Here is a 24,568-nt window from a genome sequence, read left to right on the forward strand (position 1 = left end):
TATCCCTAAAGTCTCACTTGTAGGTGTATTGTTTTGTCTCTCTGCTTAAGTAGAGCCCATTTTTTCTTCTTGAAAACCCATATTATTGCATTTTCATGCCCACACTTTTCTGCAAAATGCTTATAAAGTGGGGAGTTATGGAAAGAGCCTTTTAATTCAGGTTTTGATACTAATGGCCATAAGGAGGCACAGGCAAATCCCTTTTCTCTGGGCTTTAATTTCCTCATCTATAAAGAGGTTGAATTTGATGACTTCCAAGATCTCTGCTGTCTCTATAACAGTTTATAAAATAGTCTTAAATGATTTTCCAAACTTGGCAGAGTTCAGTCATGAGAATTCATGCCATTTGGATCCTGCATAGCATTTTAGATCACTGCAAAGCGTTTTAGAGTTGGGAGAGAGATTAGAGATAACCCAGTCCAACCAATACATTTTATAGATGGGAAACTGATGCCTGGTAATGCTAAGTAACTTATTCAAGGCGTCACAGTGGATGATCTGTAACTTGTCCAGTCATTTATGGGAGTTTTGGAGAGTTGGGTTATTGCTATTAAAATGTAATATGGATTTTTAAATAATAAAGAAGTGAAAGTTTCTGGTTATTTTATTTCCAAGTTTGTCTTTTACAGACCTTTTTAAATTATCACAAACTGGCCCCTAAGAAAAAAATTAACTGGGACTGAATATGTACTATGTCAAAACTTCCAGCAAAGGTTTGCCTCAAAATAATATATTCGGCTATGTTAATGGAAAACCTCTCTCACAGAAGGCCTGATGTGGTATCCCTTGATGAGGTTTCCTTTCAGTTTCACAATTAATGCCTTCTGTAACTCACTGTAAAACAGGATTTCTCCTCTTCACCACTATTGATATATGGAGTGGGATAATATTTTGTTTAGGGGATGCAAGTGTCCTGTGCGTTGCAGGATATTTGGCAGCATCCCTGGCCCCTGCCCACAAGATGCCAGTAGCATCCACACCACAACTTCCTGCCCTGGTTGTGACAATGACAGCTATAAAGATAAGCAGTGGGAAGGGAAATCTGAGTGACCCTAGAAAACACTGTGATGTTTAGAGATTCGTACCTTTGTATGAGCATGGCCATCACTGATTTGTGACTAGTTGTTAAGTATTTAATTACATGAGCACTGTGACTTTTATGTAAGTCAATCTTTTATAAAAATAAAATGGAGAAAGAGGAATCTCAGTTGACAGTTGGGCATACCTCCCAAGGGATTCTTAAAATCATCTCTAGAATTAAAAATTCCCAAAATGTGTTTTATGTAGAGTTACTATTTTTAATAAGCAACGTTTAAGACACTCTGGAACTTATATCTCTTAACCTGCTCCCAGCCTACACTTCACAATTTGGTAACTTGAAATTTGTCTGATCAATTTTCATCATATATAAATAGTACTTGCAGAGGTCTTGTCACATTTCAGCCCCAGGCAAATTTTTATAGACAGGTTATCAACTCTGTGAACAATGGAGTTTACAGTAAAAATGCTAATAAAGCTCTAAGAGAGTGTACCTGGGAGACCTGCTCCTTCTATTTTCTTAGAAAAATGACAGGCAATTTGTGTGCATGATTTCTTTATTGAGTCAAATGTGGGCTAGTTCTACAGAAGACAGGTACCTTAAAAAGTATAGCCTGCCCTTTTTTTTCCAGGTCATGATTCAATGAAACATTTTAGATATGAGGGCTTATTGCTCTCTTACTGAATATTAAACTTTAGTAATTATTTCTAGAAACCCATAAAACTGCTAGGAATTTGTTAAAGTAATCCCATTTTTCTGGACCATTAATACAGTTAACCCTTTGTGTGTTGGGCAGCTTTTCCTGGACCCGTAATGGGACTCATTTTGACATCGATAAAGACCCTCTGGTCACCATGAAGCCTGGCACAGGAACGCTCATAATTAACATCATGAGCGAAGGGAAAGCCGAGACCTACGAAGGAGTCTATCAGTGTACAGCAAGGAATGAACGTGGAGCTGCAATTTCTAATAACATTGTCGTCCGCCCATCCCGTAAGTGGAAACTTGTCAACCAACATGACCCTTTTTAAAGTATTGCTCCAAGACTCAGCTTCTGTGACATCGTCCAGATACTCTTCAAGAAAGCAGTGGAATTGCTTCCAATATTCTGACTTTGTTTTGCATGAAAATTATCGCTCCTTTCCACCTTACCCTGAGAAGCTCCTTAGCCTAATGCTGTACTAATCCAATGTATCTTTTATACAAGTCCTGTGTAAGACACTGGGGTTTAAAAAAAAAAAAAAAAAAAAAGTGTTTCTTCCCCGGAGTTCATCTAATTATTTATTTCTCATGTATCTCCTGTAAAAGTGAAATTCCTACAGCCAAATGGAAATAAATTCAGTATGATATGGGTGACCAAGGTCTAAATGCTATTTCTTTAATCATTTCTGTTTCAAAATTTTACTGGAAGTGGAGTGTCCTCACTACCTTGATATTATTAAGGCTCTTTTTGCAATGGTTGGTTAGTACCAAAATCCTCTCAAAAACCTTAAGAGCATGTATTTAAATAACAGTCACATTTTTCAGTTCTGGTTCTTTAAAAAGAAATTATTACAGATATAAAACATGTTCATTGTAGAAAAACTAATTATAAATAAACAAAGAAGAAATTTGTTCATGAATCCTTCCATTCAAGGAAATAACTACTGCTCAAATATTCTTTCTATTTTTTCCTAGGCAGATACGTATATATGTGTTTAAAACCAGCTCATTTTCTGAAATACTATCTTACAACCTTTTCTGAGTTTTTGACATATCATATATATTCCCATAGCGATCTTATAAATAAGTGTACTTATATAATACTTTATGGTATTCAAAGGTGTAGATGTATAATTCTTTATTTAACAAATCTTTTTACATTTAAGTGTTTTCCATTCTTTTGTGAAGAACATGCTTGTGTCAAAACTGTTTGTCTTCCTGATGATATATTTAGTATAAATTCTCAGCTGTGGAATCACTGACTGAGAATTTATACTATCAGTGGCAATGCATCAGAATTGACATTTTGTTTTAATTTTTACTTTTTTTCTTTTAACATTGTATTTAAAAATATTTTCTCATTAATTTAGCATACATAAATTACAAATTATTTCTCCAAAAGTTCAATTTGCCTTTATTTGTAGTGCTTTCTTTTTGTTCTTTTCAATGCAGAAATAACTGAGAAGTTTTTTTTTAATTTAATAGGATCACCATTGTGGACCAAAGAAAAGCTTGAACCAATCACACTTCAAAGTGGTCAATCTTTAGTACTTCCCTGCAGACCCCCAATTGGATTACCACCACCTATAATATTTTGGATGGATAATTGTAAGTTTTGATAATATGAACTTTCTTTCTTTAAAGGTCTTAGGATTGTTTACAGTCATAATACATTATTACCTCTTGTGATTCATAAAATGTTTTAGAGATGCTCAGGAAAATAACTGCTCCTCAAAATAAAATAACATGTCATCTCATTCATTCACTCAATTTTACTGAACATTTACTATGTACCTTGCTTGTATTCTTTGCAGTGGGAGAGGATGGGAGTGGGGAAGGAGGCAGATGATAAATGCAATAAGTACATTTAGAAAATCTGTGTTTGTTAGCAATCAGTTCTATGAAAAAAAAAAAAAAAAAAAAAGCAGAGTTTTGAGCAGAGACTTAATGAAATGAGAGAGCAAGCCATGCCCCTAAATATCTGAGTAGAAAGGGAACACTAGTGCTAGCCCCTAAGGAAGGAGCATCCCTGCCATGTGTAAAAAGAAAAGCAAGGAGGCCAAGGTGGCCAGACTGAAGGAGCCGAGGGGGAAGGTGATGGACAAGGTAAGAAAGGTCAGAGGGACTCAATGGAAAGGACTTTGGCTTTAGCTTGGAATGAAGTAGTGAAATATTGAAGGAGTGACTTTATCTGAAATAAGTAGTAACAGTATCCCTTCAGTTGATGTGGAGAGAATATTGTGGACGAAAGAGAGTGGAGAGACTGTTGGGGCCACTGCTGTAATCTAGATGAAATTTGTTGGTAACTTGGACTTGAGTGGTAGCAGTAGAAAGGGTAAGAAATGGCAAGATTCTGGATACATTTTGAGGGTCAATCCTCCAGGATTTACTGGGGCAGAGGTTGGAGCATGAGAGAGAGGAATCAAGGATAACTACCTTGGGAGACTGAACAACTCCAAAATGATAAAATGGAATTGCCATTTCCAGAAACCCATGGCAGGGAGGAAATCAGGCTGTTGGGGATATGTTATGTTTCTGTTTGTTTTTTTAATCCCCAAAAATAGCTAATAGTTATCGGGCCTTTACCAAGTGTCAGGCCTTTTACTAAGGGCTTAACATGGGTTATTTCATTAATTTTTATAACAACCCTATGAGGCATGTCCAATTATTTTTTCCACTTTCCAGATGAGGAAACCAAGGCAGAGATAATGAAGCCATTCATTAGGCAATTTCAAACTTGTCTACCCCTGTTTCTGTCCTCAAGGGCATGTTTGTTGCTCTGCCTCTTCCACCCTCCAAAATTTCCTGTGCTAATAGGTCAGCATGTTACCTTAGAGGGAGCACATGGTTCTGCTTGGAGACTGAGAAACCAGAGTTTGGGATGTGAGAGGCCTCTAAGATATTTCATGGCAAGACACCAGCAAGAGTCAGAGATACCTGAGTCAAAAGGAAGATTCCAGGCTATGATCAGCAATGTTTGAATTCTTAGTGCATAAGTGCTGCCTAGAGGCCTGGGCTAGATGAGAGGATCTGGGGAGCAGGAGAGCAGAATCTGGGAGACTGAGGCCAGGAGCCCTCCAGAGGTGAAGAACTCACGGAGAAATCAGCAAAGCAGATGAGAAGCAGCAGTCACTGAAGGAAAAAAAGGAACAAAGAGAGTGGTGTCCCCAGGAACAAGGTGAAGAATGTGTGTCAGAAAGATGGACTAACCAGGCAGGGTGGCTCACACTGTAATCCCAGCTAATCGAGAGGCTGGGATGGGAGGATTGCTTCAGCTCAGGAGTTCGGGGCTGCAGGGAGCTACAATCCCATCACTGCAGTTCAGCCTCAGCAGCAGAGTGAGACACCATCCCTAAAATAAATAATGATAATAATTTTAGAAAATATTTTTGAAAGACATAATAATCAGCCATTTCAAATGCTCCTGAGAGATCAGATAATGTAAGAACTAACAAATGACTACTGGATTTGACAACTTGGAGGTTCCTGGTAACCCTGCTAAGAGTCTTTTAGGTGGAATGGTGGGAATGAATTAAAAGTATCTGTAGGAAATACAGTGACCTGATTGCCTGTGTACTCACAAGACATATACATTACTAAAGAGAAAATTTGGCTCTAACATTTAATCTGCATTTTTAATTTTTTTAATTTAATTTTTTTAAATTTTACTTTAAGTTCTGGGATGCATTTTGGCTCCTCCTATATGAAAGCACTCAGAGAAAGTAAAGTAATGCAAAGAAATAAAAAACAAATATATAACTAAATAAATCTTTTACACATTTTGCAAAAATAAGTAGTAAGCCAAATGTAAATAAGTGATTTATGGCTTTAAGAATAGCAGTCTCCAAATGCCACTGCCAAAATAAGGCTCAATATTTGGTACTTGGTTCTCATTCAGAAATAATGACCTTTTTGCTTAATAAAGAGACATATCACATGTAAACTCTCAGAGTCATCTGAATATATAACTAATTTTTCCCCACATTATATAGCTAGATATTCCACTCACATTCATTCTAGGCTGTTGGTGAAGCATCTGACCTTTCAAATGGAATTGCACCTGCAATATGAGAAAAAAATTAGATCCATATAGCATACTTCTTGCAAGATGACATTAAGTTATTCCTATCTGCATACATTTTTTTTCAAGTGCAATGCAAAATGCCACCACCCTCATGAAGTCCCATTGCCTAACATTTGGTCTGCCAACACCCTTCAATTTATTATTTTATTACTACAGCAGGAGAAACAGAGGACAAGAAATGTATTTTTATCTTTAACTCTTTGTTAAACAAAATGTACCTGATTCTTCTGAGTTTTTTTTGTTTTTGTTTTTGTTTTTTGTTTTGTTTTGTTTTTGAGATGGAGTCTCGCTCTGTCACCCAGGCTAGAGGGCAGTGGCGCAATCTCAGCTCACTGCAGCCTCGGCCTCCCAGGTTCAGGTGATTCTCCTGCCTCAGCCTCCTGAGTAGCTGGGATTACAGGTGCACACCACCACGCTCAGCTGATTTTCATATTTTTGGTAGAGACAGGATTTTGCCATGTTGGCCAGACTGGTCTCGAGCTCCTGACCTCAGGTGATCCACCCACCTTCGCCTCCCAAAGTGCTGGGATTACAGACACGAGCCACCAAGCCGGGCTTGAGTTATTGTTAAAACAGTCCTTTTCCTGGGACTTAATGGCTTAAAACCATAAATTTGCAACCACCAACCAAACCGCCATCTTGACCAATAATTTGGTTAACATGGTGAACTGGTGTTCTTTCTTTGAAGCTCTGCCTCCACATTTTCCTGCCTTTTTCTGCCTGAGGGAGCTCCAGACTTTTAACTATAATCTTGCATTTCGTGAAATATTTGATCAAGCACCTGCTACAGGAGGAGCAGACCTGCTTCACTCACGCTGGAAAAACCCTGCCAGGAGACAGAGTGGCCTGAGGCCACTGGGATGTGAGACTTTTTTCAGTTCTGTCACCTCAGAGCTGAAGAACTCTCACAGTTAGGGCTCTGTGGGCTAAGGAGCTTCAGGATGTCCATTAGCTGGCTAAGTGTGAACTCACACCCAGATCGGTCGTTCCACCTCCCTGCATCCTTCATACACTTAGAAAATCTTCCCTGCAAATACGTTCTGATACTATTGCACAGTAGGGTGACTGTGGCTAACAGTAATGCATTGTATATTTCAGATAGCTAGAAGAGAGGATTTTGAATGTTCTCACATCAAAGAAATGGTAACTGTCTAAGGTGATGGATATGCTAATTACCATGATTTGATCATTACACAATGTATATGTGTATTGAAATATCACATCGTACCCCACAAATATGTACAGTTTATTATGTGTCCATAAAAGAGAAACAAAATCCTCCTGCCTAAAGCAAGATAGTTCCTTAAATGGATCTTAGGGGAAGTGCTAATAAATTATTATGCTTGACACTGGAAAGTCAGAGTGCTGATGGTTACTCACTTAATCCTTCAATGCACATTTAAAGGAGCCCCATGAAAGGCCAGGCACTGTTCCGGTGGACAAAGCAGATGAAAGTGTCCACTGTCCTGGACCTTAAATTCTAGTGCAGGAAACAGGCAATAAGTCGTATGTATGATGAGTAAATATGTAGTATGCCAGAAGGTGATAAGTAATTCAGAAAAGAATTGTAGAGGAGGTGGAGGAACTGGGCTTAGGAAGCTTGTGAGGGGCAGGTTGCAGCATTAAATAAATAGCGTCATCATCACACCCAGTTACTGTCAGCTGGCCATTTGCTGCTTGATTCTTCAACTGGATGATGAGCTCAGACAGGGCTGGGACTCTGGCATGCCCAGTGCCTAGCACAGGACCCAGCTCACCGTTAGATGCTCTCCAGGTATTTAGTTTCTGAACGTTGTGTGTAGATGCAACTCATGTTAACAATTTTAGAAGCTTCCTTAATGATTTTCTAAGATATGTGTGTATGTGTACTTCATGGTTAGGGACTCATTTAGATATTGGGAAAAGTCACACCAACTTTTTGTAAAACGTATTTTGTTTACATTTGCTTAATAAAACATTTCACTGTATAATCTCACTTCTGACCCCACCCTGGAGAAGTTACTGTCAGGGAAGTAGAGTTAAGAGTTTTAGTGTGTTAGGTGTTTTTTTGTTTGTTTTTTTGTTTTTTTTTGTTGTTGTTGTTTTGTTTTTACAGTTATTTGCTTTTACCCAAAGAGTTATATAGAGAAAAAAATATTCAAATGAAGTTCACAGACCTATTAGTAGATACATATATCTTGCTAATTTGGAGGGTAGCCACTTTATGATGGAATAATCTGGATATCTCTCTGCTTTTCTCCAGCCTTTCAAAGACTTCCACAAAGTGAGAGAGTTTCTCAAGGTCTGAATGGGGACCTTTATTTTTCCAATGTCCTCCCAGAGGACACCCGCGAAGACTATATCTGTTATGCCAGATTTAATCATACTCAAACCATACAGCAGAAGCAACCTATTTCTGTGAAGGTGATTTCAGGTAAGAGTTCAGCCTCCTGAATCTGCCCTTCAATACATTTACAAATATGTGCAAAATATAGAAACTATTATATACTACTGACTTTGAAGTAAACAGGTTCATTATCAGGAAACCTCCCATGAATGCTCACTAAAGTGTTGGCATATGTGTTATAAAGATTGTGCATACCCTAAATACTGGATTTTACATTTCTTGCTTTTATTGTCATGACTGGTTCCGTGATAACCTTCTGAACTACCTGGTGTTCTGGGCATTTGTGTGTGCTTTATGCTCCACAGTGCCTCTTATTGGCAGTCCTACAGCTTAAGTTAAATGTCTGCATATTCCTGGTTGGGGGTGGCTGAGTAAGTTAATGAGTTAGTCATGTACAACGTAAAGCACTGTTTTTACTTGATAGGAATGGCACTCGGTCAGGATAGCTGCATACGTTTGCTTTTATTGCCCAATACTTTTTGACCCTTCTCCCCTACTTTTGTGCCCTCTTCATAATATTCTGTTTATTTCAGTGGATGAATTGAATGACACTATAGCTGCTAATTTGAGTGACACTGAGTTTTATGGTGGTGAGTTATGGTGATTGTAACTGATATTCTCTCCTTCATTGTAGAATTTAGTTCACTAACTTCACCTCCATGGCTATTTAACCTTATTTCTTTATGAGATTTCTAGTTATATGTTTAATACCATAGTATAAATGTATGTTTCTTATGAAATTTACCTATAAACTTTGAAGCATGCCACTAGAGCATTTTCCATGATGTATGTGTAATAATGAAACCTGTTGTAACTGTTTGCGTGTAAAGAACCATTTCACTGATTTGGAAAAACCTTTCACGTACGTTCAGAATTATGTTTTCCATGTTTTGTTCTATTCCTAACTTTTCTTGTGAACTAAGTAAGAGTTGGCAGGGTGCATTAACTTGCTAGAATACTGACTCATCAAAACTTTTAGCAATTAACGTTAAGTGGATTTCATAGTAAATCATCCCATTTCTCATCTGTTTTCATGTGACATTGTCAATATAATTAGTAATAGCATTTCTCTCTTAGTTTTGTTTAAAAACAAGTCAAACCCAGTCACTGTCTTCAGTGGAAGTAATCTTTTTAAAGGTAGAGCATTTAACTTCATTATTGTAGATAGAAATGAATTTGATTTCCTTAAGGGAAATGTTCTCAAGTAGAGTCTATGAATGAAAATAATGGGTTTTGGATAAAGGGTCCTCTTAATTATCCATAAGGCAGAATTTCTGCTGTATTAATTTCTCACCCTTGAGATATAAGTAAAAAACATTAAGGTTTCATCAGTGACCAACATAGACACTCCACAACTGCTGCTTTCTTTTATTTTATTTGAATATACTCCTGAAAAATATGGGCCCCAAGACCGTTCCCAAAGTGATTTTGAAGGAGTAAGTTTCCCCCCTACAGTCTGTAAATTCTTAGGAAAACTAATTTTTCTCAAGTAATACCTCTTCTGGCATTGAATTTTTTCTTCTGAGAAATGAGAATAATCATAGTATATTTCCTTTTCATTAAATTTTTATAAGCGTCAAGTAGATAATGCATTAAAGAGTTGAAAACCTTCAATGGCTATAAAACCTTAAGATGACGTAATTTCTGCTCCAAGTTTTTCTAAGAAACCTTCAGAAGACAAGGCTATGTTTTGGAAAGGCCTCCACAAAAAAGAAGATGGCCCGTATAACTATCCCTAAGATCTTTGACTTAGACCCTCTTTATTTTTTTATTGAGGAAAACGATTTCCATTTCTTTAACTCCATCATTATTCTTCATTTGTGGCATAATATTTGCAAGACCTCTGTCAGTAACTCTCTACTTTTGTTTTCCATAAACCTTGCAGTTTGAGGATGTTAATATGAGTAATCAGTAGTATTGGCTATAATGTTGTCCCCATTGTAAACAAGAATACCCCTTCTATAACCATATCTTTATAAAAACCTAATATCTTCCAGAAGATAGACAGTTAATTTTTGCTTTGACCTAAGCACTAATCCTAAGAGAAATGTAGCTCAATAACACAATTTCCTCTCCATGTCAACATTTTGAAAGTTTTCTAACCCAATTTGTAAAAACCTAACCCAAATTAAGGGAATATACAAAAGGAAAACAGTCCTTATTATTAGTGCTTATGCAACCAAGGTTGTTTCTGTTCCTGGGTAACTTGAGTAAGTGTAAGTGATGACTACTTATAACGCAGAGAGTGTGTATGTGTAGCTTAACAAATTTCACAATTAATGTTAAATAGCTTAAAAAGGGATTGGAATTTTAGACAGCTTTTTTGACAATGAAGTGTTTATAGAAATACATATTATAAGTTGTAATGCATATTGATTTTCTTGCTTGCAGCTAAATCAAGTAGAGAGAGGCCACCAACATTTTTAACTCCAGAGGGCAATGCAAGTAACAAAGAGGAATTAAGGGGAAATGTGCTTTCACTGGAGTGCATTGCAGAAGGACTGTGAGTTCACACTTTCTGTCCTGAAATACATTTCTTATAAAAATATAGTAGGTTGGTAGAGAGGTGTTAGTAATATCATAGGAGGAGTCACTGTCTTCTACTAATTCTACCAAGCATCAAGAAAAATTTGGTAATTATTTCCAAAGTAGGCATATGAATCTCATATTGTTGTTAAAATATTTTGTTAATGTAATAGTAATCATATTGAAATAAGTATCAGTAATCACCTTATGATTGTTGAAATATTATCTCATATTATTGTTTAAATATTTTGTTAATGTAGTACTGTTATCTTAAAATAAGTGTCAGTAATCACCTTGTGACTGCTATGATTATTATTAGAGGACATTATTTTGCTAGTTTGTAACCAACCACCTCAAATTTCTTTAAAAATAATAGCTATTTATTACTGATCACTTGTCGAGAGGTCTACAGAGCAGTTGTCTTCTAACCAGCTGGGTTGGGCTAATGTCAGTTAAGCATGCTCATGAATCTGCTAGGTGGCTCAGCAGCGGGTCCACTGCCCTTGGAGTCTACCGGCTGTTAGCTGGGGCATCTGAGTTGATAGCCTAAGTTGCTAACATCTCTCTTGCAGTCTCGTCCTGGCTTGTTCTCCTAACAACAGACAACATGCACAGGGCCTGCCTCTTAAATCCTAGCCTCAGAACTGGCACGCTGTCCTTTCACCTACTTCCTATTGGCAGGTCACAAGGCCGAGCCTAGACTCTTTGAAATAACTCATCTGTGCACAGTTCAAAATTGAAGCCACCCTAGAACTGACGTGCCTTTAACAGGAGTTACAGGGAGGCCTCGCCCAGATACAAAAGCAACTGTGATGTTAGCTCTGTGTTACAAGGAATTTCTGTATAGTCCCTGTCTTCTGCCTGACACAGAGCAAGCACCATTGGTATGGGCACATCTGCTGAAAACCTGGAATAGAATCTCAGAAACATGCTGCCCTTACATGTGATTCCTGCTGTCCTTGACAGGCAACTCATTGGTCTCACATTCCTTCCTGAATCAAGGAAAACTTGACTTAAGGAGGCACATGGAGGCCTCTGCTGGCCGAGGCAGGAAATCACACTATGCATTACTCAGCTCTGCCAGCTACAGAAAACCAGCAAAACCCCCTTTTAAAGATATGTTAAAACCCTATCTCTTCTGCTAGAATTAAGAAAAAAAAAATCCTCCCAATTTCCATCGTTATGGTATAAGATAGTGGCAAAATCTGCCAGCCTACAACTTTTGGGAGCAGAAGGTACCTATTCTCACAATTTAATTACTTCTTTTCCCACAAATGACATATTTCATAAAAAAACTAAAATATGGTTGGTATTTGGAAATTTCACAATACTCCCAAAAGAATTTTTAAAACTTTGGAGTGTTGTAACACCAAGATTGGGACTCTATCACTTATAAACCAACCATTGGACTTATAAAATCAAAATATTTATAATTCCTGACAATGGCTGAGTACAGTAGCTGGCCTCCAAAACAGTTCATGGCTTTTTCATAATTTCAAACTATGAAACTATGCTTCCATCTCCTTCTTACCCTCATATCATCTAAGATGCAGAGTAGTCTGATTATGAGGAAATATCAATATGTTGTCAGATTCCACATGTATATAGTTTTTCAAAATCTACTTATTTTTATATTTACAGCATGTTTTAATTCTAGAAGCTGTTTCATCAGATACATATGCTCAGTTTATTTCTTACTCAACCAAATAAACCAAACCAATATTATAATCAATTAATCCCACTTGCATTTCTTTTTTTTGTTGTTTTTGCTTGAACCATAATTTATTATTTCTCATGGTTCCATGTGATGACTGGGCTAAGCTTTTTTTAAATTATTTTTTTATTTTCCATAGGTTATTGGGGTATGGGCGGTGTGTGGTTACATGAGTAAGTTATTTAGTGGTGATTTGTGAGATTTTGGTGCATCCATCACACTATTTTTGATAGTCTTTTATCCCTCAACCCCCTCCCACCCTTCCCCCGAAGTTCCCAAAGTCCATTGTATTATTCTTATGCCTATGTGTCCTAACAGCTTAGCTCCCACGTATCAGCGAGAACATATGGTGTTTGGTTTTCCTGAGTTACTTCACTTAGAATAATAGTCTCCATTCTCATCCAGGTCACTGCAGATGCCATTAATTCATTCCTTTTATGGCTGAGTAGTATTCCATCATATATATATATATATGTCACAGTTTCTTTATCCACTCATTGATTGATGGGCATTTGGGTTGGTTCCATGATTTTGCAATTGCAAACTGAGAGGCTATAAACATGCGTGTGCAAGTTAAGTATCTTCTTTGTATAATGACTTCTTTTCCACTGGGTAGATACCAAGTGGTGGGATTGCTGGATCAAATGGCAGTTCTACTTTTGGTTCTTTAAGGAATCTCCACACTGTTTTCCATAGTGTCTGTACTAGTTACATTCCCATCAGCAGTGTAGAAGTGTTCCCTGATAACCGCATCCATGCCAACATCTACTGTTTTTTGATTTTTTGGTTGTGGCCATTCTTGCAGGAGTAAGGCGGTATCACATTGTTGTTTTGATGTGCATTTCCCTGATCATTAGTGATGTTGAGCATTTTTTCCTATGTTTCTTTCTCTATCCTGTGGAATAGTGTCAAAAGGATTGGTACCAATTCTTCTTTGAATGTCTGGTAGAATTCTGCTGTGAATCCATGTGGTCATGGACTTTTTTTGGTTGTTAATTTTTTAATTACCATTTCAATCTTCCTGCTTTTTATTGGTCTGTTTAAGGTATCTAATTCTTCCTGATTTAAGCTAAGAGGGTTGTATTTTTCCAGGAATTTATCTGTCTCTTTTAGGTTTTCTAGTTCATGTGTGTAAAGGTGTTCATAGCAGCCTTGAATGAGCTTTTGTATTTTGGTGATGTCAGTTGTAATATCTCCTGTTTCATTTGTTGATGAGGTTATTTGGATTTTCTCTCTTCTTTTCTTGGTTAAATCTTGCTAATGGTCTATCAATTTTATTTATCTTTTCAAAGAACCAGCTTTTTGTTTCATTTATCTTTTGTATTTTTTGTTTGTTTGTTTCAGTTTCACTTAGTTCTGCTCTGATTTTATCTCCTTTCTTCTTCTGGGTATGGGTTCGGTTTGTTCTTGTTTCTCTAGTTACTTGAGGTATGACCTTAGACTATCAGTTTGTGCCATTTCAGTCTTTTTGATGTAGGCATTTAGGGCTATGAACTTTCTTCTTAGCACCGCCTGTGCTGTATCCCAGAGGTTTTGATAGGTTGTGTCACTATTGTCGTTCAGTTAGAATAATTTTTTAATTTCCATCTTGATTTTGTTTTCTACCCAGTGATCATTCAGGTTATTTAATTTCCATGTTTTTGCATGGCTTTGAAGGTTCCTTTTGGAGTTGATTTCCACTTTTATTCCACTGTGGTCTGAGAGAGTGCTTGATATAATTTCAATTTTCTTAAATTTATTGAGGCTCATTTTGTGGCCTATCATATGGTCCATCTTCAAGAAAGTTCCATGTGCTATTGAATGGAATGTGTATTCTGGGTGGCTAGAAAGATGGCTGAATAGGAACAGCTCCAATCTACAGCTCCCAGTGAGATCAATGCAGAAGGTGGGTGATTTCTGCATTCCCACTGAGGTACCCAGCTCATCTCATTGGGACTGGTTAGATAGTGGGTGCAGTCCACAGAGGGCGAGCCGAAGCAGGGTGGGGTCGTCGTCTCACTCAGGAAGTGCGAGGGATCAGGGAACTCCCTCCACTAGCCAAGGGAAGCCATGACGGACTGTGCCATGAGGAACGGTGCATTCCGGCCCAAGATACTACGCTTTGCCCATGGCCTTCACCACCTGCAGACCAGGAGATTCCCTGGGTTGCCTACACCACCAGGGCCCTGGGTTTCAAGCAAAAAACTGGGCGACCATTTGGGTAGACACCAAGCCAGCTGCAGGAGGTTTTTTTTTTTTTTTTTTTTTTTCCCATACCCCAGTGGTGCCTGGAACACCAATGAGACAGAACCCTTCATTCCCCTGGAAAGGAGGCTGAAGCCAGGGAGCCAAGTGATCTAGCTCAGTGGATCTCACCCCCATGGAGCCCAGCAAGCCAAGATCCACTGGCTTGAAATTCTTGCTGCCAGCACAGCAGTCTGAAGTCGACCTCGGATGCTCTAACTTGGTGGAGGATGGGCGTCTGCCATTACTGAGGCTTGAATAGGCAGTTTTCCCCTCACAGTGTAAACAAACCTGCCAGGAAGTTTGAACTTGGCAGAGCCTACCACAGCTCGGCAAAGCTGCTGTAGCCAGACTGCCTCTCTAGATTCCTCCTCTGTGGGCAGGGCATCTCTGAAAGAAAGGCAGCAACCCCAGTCAGGGAGTTCCATGTGCTATCTCCCTGAGACAGAGCACCTGGGGGAAGGGGCAGCTGCAGGTGCAGCTTCAGCAGATTTAAACATTCCTGCTGCTAGCTCTGAAGAGAGCAGCAGATCTCCCAGCACAGCACTAGAGTTCAGCTAAGGGACAGACTGCCTCCTCAAGTGGGCCCCTGAGCCCCATGCTGCCTGACTAGGAGTCACCTCCCAGCAGGAGTCGACAGACACCTCATACAGGAGAGCTCCAGCTGGCATCTGGCAGGTGCCCTTCTGGGACGAAGCATCCAGAGGAAGGAACAGGCAGCAATCTTTGCTGTTCTGCAGACTCCGCTGGTGATACCCAAGCAAACAGGGTCTGGAGTGGATCTCCAGCAAACTCCAGCAGACCTGCAGCAGAGGGGCCTACTGTTAGAACAAAAACTAACAAACAGAAAGAAATAGCATCAACATCAACAAAAAGGACATCCACACAAAAAACCCATCTGAAGGGGTCACCAACATCAAAGACCAAAGGTAGATAAATCCACAGAGATGAGGAAAAACCGGTACAAAAGGGCTGAAAGTTCCAAAAATGAGAATGCCTCTTCTCATCCAAAAGATCACAACTACTCACCAGCAAGAGAACAAAACTGGACAGAGAATGAGTTTGACGAATTGACAGAAGTAGGCTTCAGAAGGTGGGTAATAGTAAACTCCTCTGAGCTAAAGGAGCTTGTTCTAACCCAATGCAAGGAAGCTAAGAACCTTGAAAAAAGGTTAGAGGAGTTGCTAATTAGAATAACCAGTTTAGAGAAGAACATAAATGACCTGATGGAACTGAAAAACACAGCACAAGAGCTTTGTGAATCATACACAAGAATCAGTAGCTAAATCAATCAAGCGGAAGAAAGGATAACAGAGATTGAAGATCAACTTAATGAAATAAAGTGTGAAGACAAGATTAGAGAAAAAAAGAATGAAAAAGAATGAACGAAGCCTCCAAAAAATATGTGACTATGTGAAAAGACCAAACCTATATTTGATTGGTGTACCTGAAAGTGACAGGGAGAATGGAACCAAGTTGGAAAACACTTTTCAGGATATTATCCAGGAGAACTTCCCCAACCTAGCAAGACAGGCCAGCATTCAAATTCAGGAAATACAGAGAACACCGTAAAGATACTCCTCAAGAAGAACAACCCCAAGACACACAATCATCAGATTCACCAAGGTTGCAATTAAGTAAAAAATGTTAAGGGCAACCAGAGGGAAAGGTTGGGTTATCCACAAAAGGAAGCCCATCAGACTAATAGCAGATCTCTCAGCAGAAACCCTACAAGCCAGAAGAAAGTGGGGGCCAATATTCAACATTCTTTTTTTTTTTTTTTTTTTTTTTTTTGGAGACGGAGTCTCGCTGTGTCCCCCAGGCTGGAGTGCAGTGGCGCGACCTCGGCTCACTGCAAACTCCGCCTCCCGGGTTCACGCCATTCTCCTGCCTCAGCCTCCTGAGTAGCTGGGACTACAGGCGCCCACTACCGCGCCCGGCTAATTTTTTGTATTTTTAGTAGAGATGGGGTTTCACCGTGGTCTCGATCTCCTGACCTTGTGATCCGCCCGCCTCGGCCTCCCAAAGTGCTGGGATTACAGGCGTGAGCCACCGCGCCCGGCCAACATTCTTAAAGAAAAGAATTTTCAACTCAGAATTTCATATCCAGCCAAACTAAGCTTCATAAGTGAAGGAGAAATAAAATCCTTTACAGACAAGCAAATGCTGATGGATTTTGTCACCAACAGGCCTGCCTTACAAGACCTCCTGAAGGAAGCGTTAAATATGGAAAGAAAAAACTGGAACCAGTCACTGCAAAAACATACCAAATTGTAAACACTATCGACACTATGAAGAAACTGCATCAGCTAACGGGCAAAATAACCAGCTAGCATCATAATGACAGGATCAAATTCACACATAACAATATTAACCTTAAATGTAAATGGGCAGGCCAGGCGCGGTGGCTCATGCCTGTAATCCCAGCACTTTGGGAGGCCGAGGCGGGTGGATCACAAGGTCAGGAGATCGAGACCACGGTGAAACCTCGTCTCTACTAAAAATACAAAAAAAATTAGCCGGGCGCGGTGGCAGGCGCCTGTAGTCCCAGCTACTCAGGAGGCTGAGGCAGGAGAATGGCATGATCCCAGGAGGCGGAGCTTGCAGTGAGCCGAGATCGCGCCACTGCACTCCAGCCTGGGGAACAGAGCCAGACTACATCTCCAAAAAAAAAAAACTAAAAAAACTAAATGGGGTAAATGCCCAAATTAAAAGACACAGACTGGCAAATTGGATAAAGAATCAAGACCCATCAGTGTGCTGTATTCAGGAGACCCATCTCATGTGCAAATACACACATAGGCTCAAAATAAAGGGATGAAGGAATATTTACCAAGCAAATGGAAAGAAAAAAAAAAAGGCAGGAGTTGCAATCGTAGTCTCTGATAAAACAGACTTTAAACCAACAAAGACCAAAAAACAAAAAGACAAGGGTATTACATAATGGGAAAGGGATCAATGCAACAAGAACAGCTAACTATCCTGAATATATATGCACACAATACAGGAGCACCCAGATTCAGAAAGCAAGTTCTTAGAGACCTACAAAGAGAGTTAGACTGCCACACAATAATCATGGGAGACTTTAACACCCCACTGTCAACAGATCAACGAGACAGAAAATTATCAAGGATATTTAGGACTTGAACTAAGCTCTGGACCAAGCAGACCTAATAGACATCTATAGAACTCTCCACCCCAAATCAACAGAATATACATTCTTTCCAGCACGACATCACACTTATTCTAAAATTGACCACAGAATTGGAAATAAAACACTCCTCACCAAATGCAAAAGAACAGAAATCATAACAGTCTGTCAGACCACACTGCAATCAAATTAGAACTCAAGATTGAGAAACTCACTCAAAACCACACAGCTACATGGAAACTGATCAACCTGCTCCTGAATGACGACTGGGTAAATAATGAAATTAAGGCAGAAATAAAGATGTTCTTTGAAACCAATGAGAACAAAGACACAACTTACCAGAATCTCTGGGACACCGCTAAAGCAGTGTTTAGGGGGAAATTTATAGCACTAAATGTCCACAGGACAAACTGGGAAAGATCAGACATTGACACCCTAACATCACAGTTAAAAGAACTAGAGAAGTAACAGCAAACAAATTCAAAAGCTCGCAGAAAACAAGAAATAACTAGGATCAGAGCAGAACTGAAGGTGATAGAGACATGAAAAACCCTTCAAAAAAATCAGTGAATCCAGGAGCTGGTTTTTTGGAAAGATTAACAAAATAGACCACTAGCCAGACTAATAAAGAAGAAAAGAGAGAAGAATCAAATAGACACAATAAAAAATGATAAAGAGGATTCCACCACTGATCCCACAGAAATACAAACTACCATCAGAGAATACTATAAACACCTCTACGCAAATAAACTAGAAAATCTAGAAGAGACGGATAAATTCCTGGACACATTCGCCCTCCCAAGACTAAACTAGGAAGACGTCAAATCCCTGAATAGACTAATAACAAGTTCTGAAATTGAGGCCATAATTAATAGCCTACCAAGCAAAAAAAGCCCCGGAACAGATGAATTTACAGCCGAATTCTACCAGAGGTACAAAAAAGAGCTGGTACCATTCCTTCTGAAGCTATTCCAAACAATAGAAAAAGAGGGTATCCTCCCTAACTCATTTTGTGAGGCCAGCATCATCCTGATACCAAAACCTGGCAGAGACACAACAAAAGAAGAAAATTTCAGGCCAGTATCCCTGATGAACATTGATGCAAAAATCCTCGATAAAATACTGGCAAACCGAATCCAGCAGCACATCAAAAAGCTTATCCACCACAATCAAGTCGACTTCATCCCTGCGATGCAAGGCTGGTTCAACATATGCAAATCAATAAACATAATCCATCTCATAAACAGAACCAATGATAAAAACCACATGATTATCTCAATACATGCAGAAAAAGCCTTCGACAAAATTCAACAGCACTTCATGCTAAAATCTCTCAATAAAATAGGTATTGATAGAATATATCTCAAACTAATAAGAGCTATTTATGACAAACCCACAGCCAATACCATACTGAATGGGCACAAGCTGGAAACATTCCCTTTGAAAACTGGCACAAGTTAAGGATGCCCTCTCTCACCACTACTATTCAACATAGTGTTGGAAGTTCTGGCCAGGGCAATCAGGCAAGAGAAAGAAATAAAGCATATTCAAATAGGAAGAGAGGAAGTTAAATTGTCTCTGTTTGCAGATGACCTGATTGTATATTTAGAAAACCCATCGTCTCTGCCCAAAATCTTCTTAAGCTGGTAAGCAACTTCAGCAAAGCCTCAGGATACAAAAATCAATGTGCAAAAATCACAAGCATTCCTCTACACCAATAATAGACAAACAGAGAGCCAAATCATGAGTGAACTCCCATTCACAATAAAATACCTAGGAATACAACTTACAAGGGATGTGAACGACCTCTCCAAGAAGAACTACAAACCACTGCTCAAGGAAAGAAGTGAGGTCATAAACAAATGGAAAAAGATTCCATGCTCATGGATAGGAAGAATCAGTATCATGAAAATGGCCATACTACTCAAAGTAATTTATAGATTCAATGCTATCCCCATCAAGCTACCATTGACTTTCTTCACAGAATTAGAAAAAACTACTTTAAATTTCATATGGAACCAAAAAAGAGCCCATATAGCCAAGACAATCCTAAACAAAAAGAACATAGCTGGGGGCATCACGCTACCTTACTTCAAACTATATTACAAGGCTACAGTAACCGAAACAGCATGGTACTGGTACCAAACTGATGCTGGTACCAAAACGGAACAGAACAGAGGCCTCAGAAATAACGCCACACATTTACAACCATGTGATCTTTGACAAACCTGACAAAAGCAATGGAGAAAGGATTCCCTGTTTAATAAATGGTATTAGGAAAACTGGCTACCCATAAGCAGAAAACTGAAACTGGATCCCTCCCTTACACCTTATACAAAAATTAACTCAAGATATATTAAAGACTTAAATATTAGACCTAAAACCATAAAAACCCTAGAAGAAAACCTAGGCAATACCATTCAGGACAGGCATGGGCAAAGACTTCATGACTAAAACACCAAAAGCAATGGCAACAAAAGTCAAAACTGACAAATGTGATCTAATTAAACTAAAGAGTTTCTGCACAGCAAAAGAAAGAGCAGTTGAAAGAGACAAAGAGGGACATTATATAATGGTAAAAGGCCTTGTTCAGGAAAATATAACAATCCTAAACATACATATACCTAACACTGGAGCTCCTAAATTTATAAAACAATTACTAATAGACCTAAGAAATGAGATAGACAGCAACACAGTAATAGTAAGGGATGAGAGTAAATTTTTGCAATCTATCCATCTGACAAAGGTCTAATATCCAGAATTTACAAGGAACTTAAACAGATTTGCAAGAAAAAGCAACCTCATCAAAAAGTAAACAAAGGATATGAGCAGACACTTCTCAAAAGAAGACATTTATACAGCCAACAAACATGAAAAAAAGCTCATCATCACTGGTCATTGGAGAAGTGCAAATCAAAAGCACAATGGGATACCATCTCATGCCAGTTAGAATTGTAATCATTAAAAAGTCAGGAAACGACAGATGCTGGAGAGGATGTGGAGAAATAGGAACACTTTTACACTGTTGGTGGGCATGTCAATAGTTCAACCCACTTTGGAAGACAGTATGCCAATTCCTCAAGGACCTAGAACCAGAAATAGCATTTGACCCAGCAATCCCATTACTGGGCATATACCCAAAGGATTATAAATCATTCTACTATAAATGATTATAAATACATCATTCTACTATATTCTGCTGTTCTGTATCTTTTAAGTGGAGCGCTTAGGCCATTTACATTCAATGTTAGTATTGAGATGTGAGGTACCCTTGCATACACATGCACACGTATGTTTATTGCAGCACTATTCATAATAGCAGAGACTTGAAACCAACCCAAATGCCCATCAATAATAGACCAGATAAAGAAAATGTAGCACATATACACCATGGAATACTATGCAGCCATAAAAAAGGATGAGTTCATGTCCTTTGTAGGGACATGGATGCAGCTAGAAACATCATTCTCAGCAGACTAACACAGGAACAGAAAACCAAACACCACGTGTTCTCACTCATAAGTGGGAGTTGAACAAAGAGAACACATGGACACAGGGAGGGGAACATCACACACTGGGGCCTGTTGAGGGGTGGGGGGGCTAGGGGAGGGATAGCATTAGGAGAAATACCTAATGTAGATGACGCGTTGGTGGGTGCAGCAAAGCACCATGGCATGTGTGTACCTATGTAACAAACCTGCACGTTCTGCACATGCATCCCAGAATTTAAAGTATAGTAAAAAATACACATAAATAAAATTTTTAAAAAACAAAAATAAATTTTAAAAAAAGAATGTGTATTCTGCAGTTGTGGGATGAAATGTTTTGTATATATCTGTTAAGTCTATTTGTTTCAAGGTATAGTTTAAATCCATTGTTTCTTTGTTGACTTTCTGTCTTGATGACCTGTCTAGTGCTGTCATTGGAGTGCTGAAATTCCATACTATTACTGTGTTGCTGTCTATCTCATTTCTTAGGTCTATTAGTAATTGTTTTATAAATTTAGGAGCTCCAGTGTTAGGTATATGTATGTTTAGGATTGTTATATTTTCCTGGACAAGGCCTTTTACCATTATATAATGTCCCTCTTTGTCTCTTTCAACTGCTCTTGCTTTAAAGTTTGTTTTGACTGATACAAGAATAGCTACCTCTGCTCGCTTTTGGTGTCCATTTGCATGAAATGCCTTTTTCCACTCCTTTACTTTAATTTTATGTGAGTCTTTATGCATTAGGTGAGTCTCCTGAAGGCAGCAGATAGTTGGTGGTGAGTTCTTATCCATTCTGCAGTTCTGTATCTTTTAAGTGGAGCATTTAGCCCATTTACATTCAATGTTAGTATTAAGATGTGAGATGCCCTTGCATTCATTGTGCTATTTGTTGCCTGTGTACCTTGGGTTTTTTGTTTTTTGTTTTTGCTTTTTAAATTATATTTTTGTTTTATAGGTCCTGTGTGATTTATGCTTTAAAGAGGTTCTGTTTTGATGTGTTTCCAGGATTTGTTTTAAGATTTAGAGCTCCTTTTAGCAGTTCTTGTAGTGGTGGTTTGGTAATGGCAAATTCTCTCAGCATTTGTTTATCTGAAGAAGACTGTATCTTTCCTTCAAATATGATGCTTAGTTTTGCTGGATAAAAAATTCTTGATTGATAATTGTTTTGTTTGTGGAGGCTGAAGATAGGGCCCCAATCCCTTCTAGCTTGTAGGGTTTCTGCTGAGAACTCTGCTGTTAATCTGATAGATGTCCCTTTATAGGTTACCTCATGCTTTTGTCTCACAGCTCTTAAGATTCTTTCCTTCATCTTAACTTTGGATAACCTGATGACAGTGTGCCTAGACATCTTTTTGAGATGAATTTTCCAGGTGTTCTTTGTGCTTCCTGTATTTGAATGTCTAGGTCTCTAGCAAGGCCAGAAAAGTCTTCCTCGATCATTCCTCCAAATATGTTTTCCAAACTTTTAGATTTCTCTTGTTCCTCAGGAACACTGAGTATTCTTAGGTTTGGTCATTTAACATAATCCCAGACTTCTTGGAGGCTTTGTTCATATTTTCCTATTCTTTTCTTTTTGTATTTGTTGGATTGGGTTCATTAAAAGACCTGTCTTCAAACTCTTAATTTCTCTCTTCTACTTGTTCAGTTCTATTGCTGAGATTTTTCAGAGCATTTTGCATTTCTATAAGTGTGTCCAATGTTTCCTGAAGTTTTGATTGTTTTTTCTTTGTGGTATCTATTTCCTTGACTATTTCTCCCTTTGCTTTTTGTATTGTTTTTTGGATTTCCTTACATTGGGCTTTGCCTTTCTCTGGTGCCTCTCTGATAAGCTTAATAACTAACCTCCTGAATTCTTTTTCAGGTAAATCAGGGATTTCTTCTTGGTTTGGATCCCTTGCTGGTGAGCTAGTGTGATTCTTTGGGGGTTGTTAAAAAGCCTTGTTTTGTCATATTACTAGAGTTGGTTTTCTGGTTCCTTCTCATTTGGGTAGATTCTGTCAGAAGGGAAGTCTAGAGCTGAAGTCTGTTGTTCAGATTGTTTTGTCCCATGGGGTTTTCCCTTAATGTAGTACTCTCCCCTTTTTCGTATGGATGTGGCTTCCTGTGAGCCAGGCCGCAGTGATTGTTATCTCTCTTCTGGGTCTAGCCACCCAGCAAGTCTACCCAGCTCCAGGCTGCTACTGGAGTTTGCACAGAGTCCTGTGATGTGAACCGTCAGTCTCTCCACCATGGATACCAGCACCTGTTCCGGTGGAGGTGGCAAGGGGTTGAAATGAACTCTGTGAGGGTTTTTAGCTTTAGTGGTTTAATGTTCTATTTTTGTGCTGGTTGGCCTCCTGCCAGGAGGTGGTGCTTTCCAGAGAGCATCAGTTGTGGTAGTATGGAGAGGAACTGGTGGTGATTGGAGCCCTAGAACTCCCAAGATTATACGCCCTTTGTCTTCAGCTACCAGGGTTGGTAGGGAAGGCCCATCAGGTGGGGGTAGGGCTAGGCATGTCTGAGCTCAGACTCTCTTTGGGTGGGTCTTGCTGTGGCTGCTGTTGGGGAGGGAGTGAGGTTCCCAGGTCAATGGAGTTGTGTACCTAGGAGGATTATGGCTGCCTCTGCTATGCAGGTTGTCGGGGAAGCGAGGGAAATCCGGCAGTCACGGGCCTCACCCAGCTCCCACGCAAACCAAAAGGCCAGTCTCACTCCCACAGTGCCTACCCTAACAGCCCCAAGTCTGTTTCCAGGCAGTGGGTGAGCAGGGCTTGAGCACTTGCCGCAGACTATCCACCTCCCAGCTGCAAAAGCAAAGGGCTTAGTTCTTCCCCAGCCTGTGGAGTCTGCACGCTGGATTCACGCCTTTCCCCGAGTTCTGGCCAGGAGGTTTCTCACCTGGTTCAAATTGTTATAAAGTTCAGCTGGAAACTTCCTTCTCCCTGTGGCATTTTCCCCACCCCTCTGGTTGCCCTCCTGAAGGATCCCTGTGGTGCCAGGCAGGAATGGCCTGCTTGGGGACCCAGTGAATTCACAGGGTCTTTCCTGCTGCCTCCTCTACCCCTGTATCTCACTCAGCTCTCTAAATTGACTCAGCTCCAGGTAAAGTCAGAAACTTCTCCCACAAACTAAACCTTCAGTTTCTCACTTTTGCCGTTTGGGCACTCGCAGTATTTGGGGTATCTCCCGGGTCCTGCAATAGTAGCCCAGTTCCTTCAGAGAGCCTGTGAGTCCTCTCAGCAGGTTTGTTCTTGCAGTCATTCTGGAGCTAAAATT

General features: G+C 39.4%; 1 protein-coding gene across 44 annotated transcripts in view; it reads left to right on the forward strand.

Annotated features, from left to right (window-relative positions):
- Positions 1–24,568, forward strand: part of NRCAM (neuronal cell adhesion molecule) — a 307,399-nt gene that overhangs the window by 219,209 nt on the left and 63,622 nt on the right. For 30 of the 44 annotated variants that reach the window (XM_050785151.1, XM_050785174.1, XM_050785161.1 and 27 more), the window contains 5 exons: positions 1,836–2,032; positions 3,227–3,349; positions 8,068–8,238; positions 8,745–8,801; positions 10,603–10,714. In XM_050785151.1, the coding sequence (XP_050641108.1) occupies positions 1,836–2,032; positions 3,227–3,349; positions 8,068–8,238; positions 8,745–8,801; positions 10,603–10,714 (660 nt within the window). The remainder of the gene's footprint in view (positions 1–1,835; positions 2,033–3,226; positions 3,350–8,067; positions 8,239–8,744; positions 8,802–10,602; positions 10,715–24,568) is intronic. The other 14 variants (XM_050785164.1, XM_050785186.1, XM_050785192.1 and 11 more) reach the window with 1 other exon arrangement.

The sequence above is a fragment of the Macaca thibetana genome, chromosome 3 (assembly GCF_024542745.1).
Source record: "Macaca thibetana thibetana isolate TM-01 chromosome 3, ASM2454274v1, whole genome shotgun sequence".
Lineage (NCBI taxonomy): Eukaryota > Metazoa > Chordata > Mammalia > Primates > Cercopithecidae > Macaca > Macaca thibetana.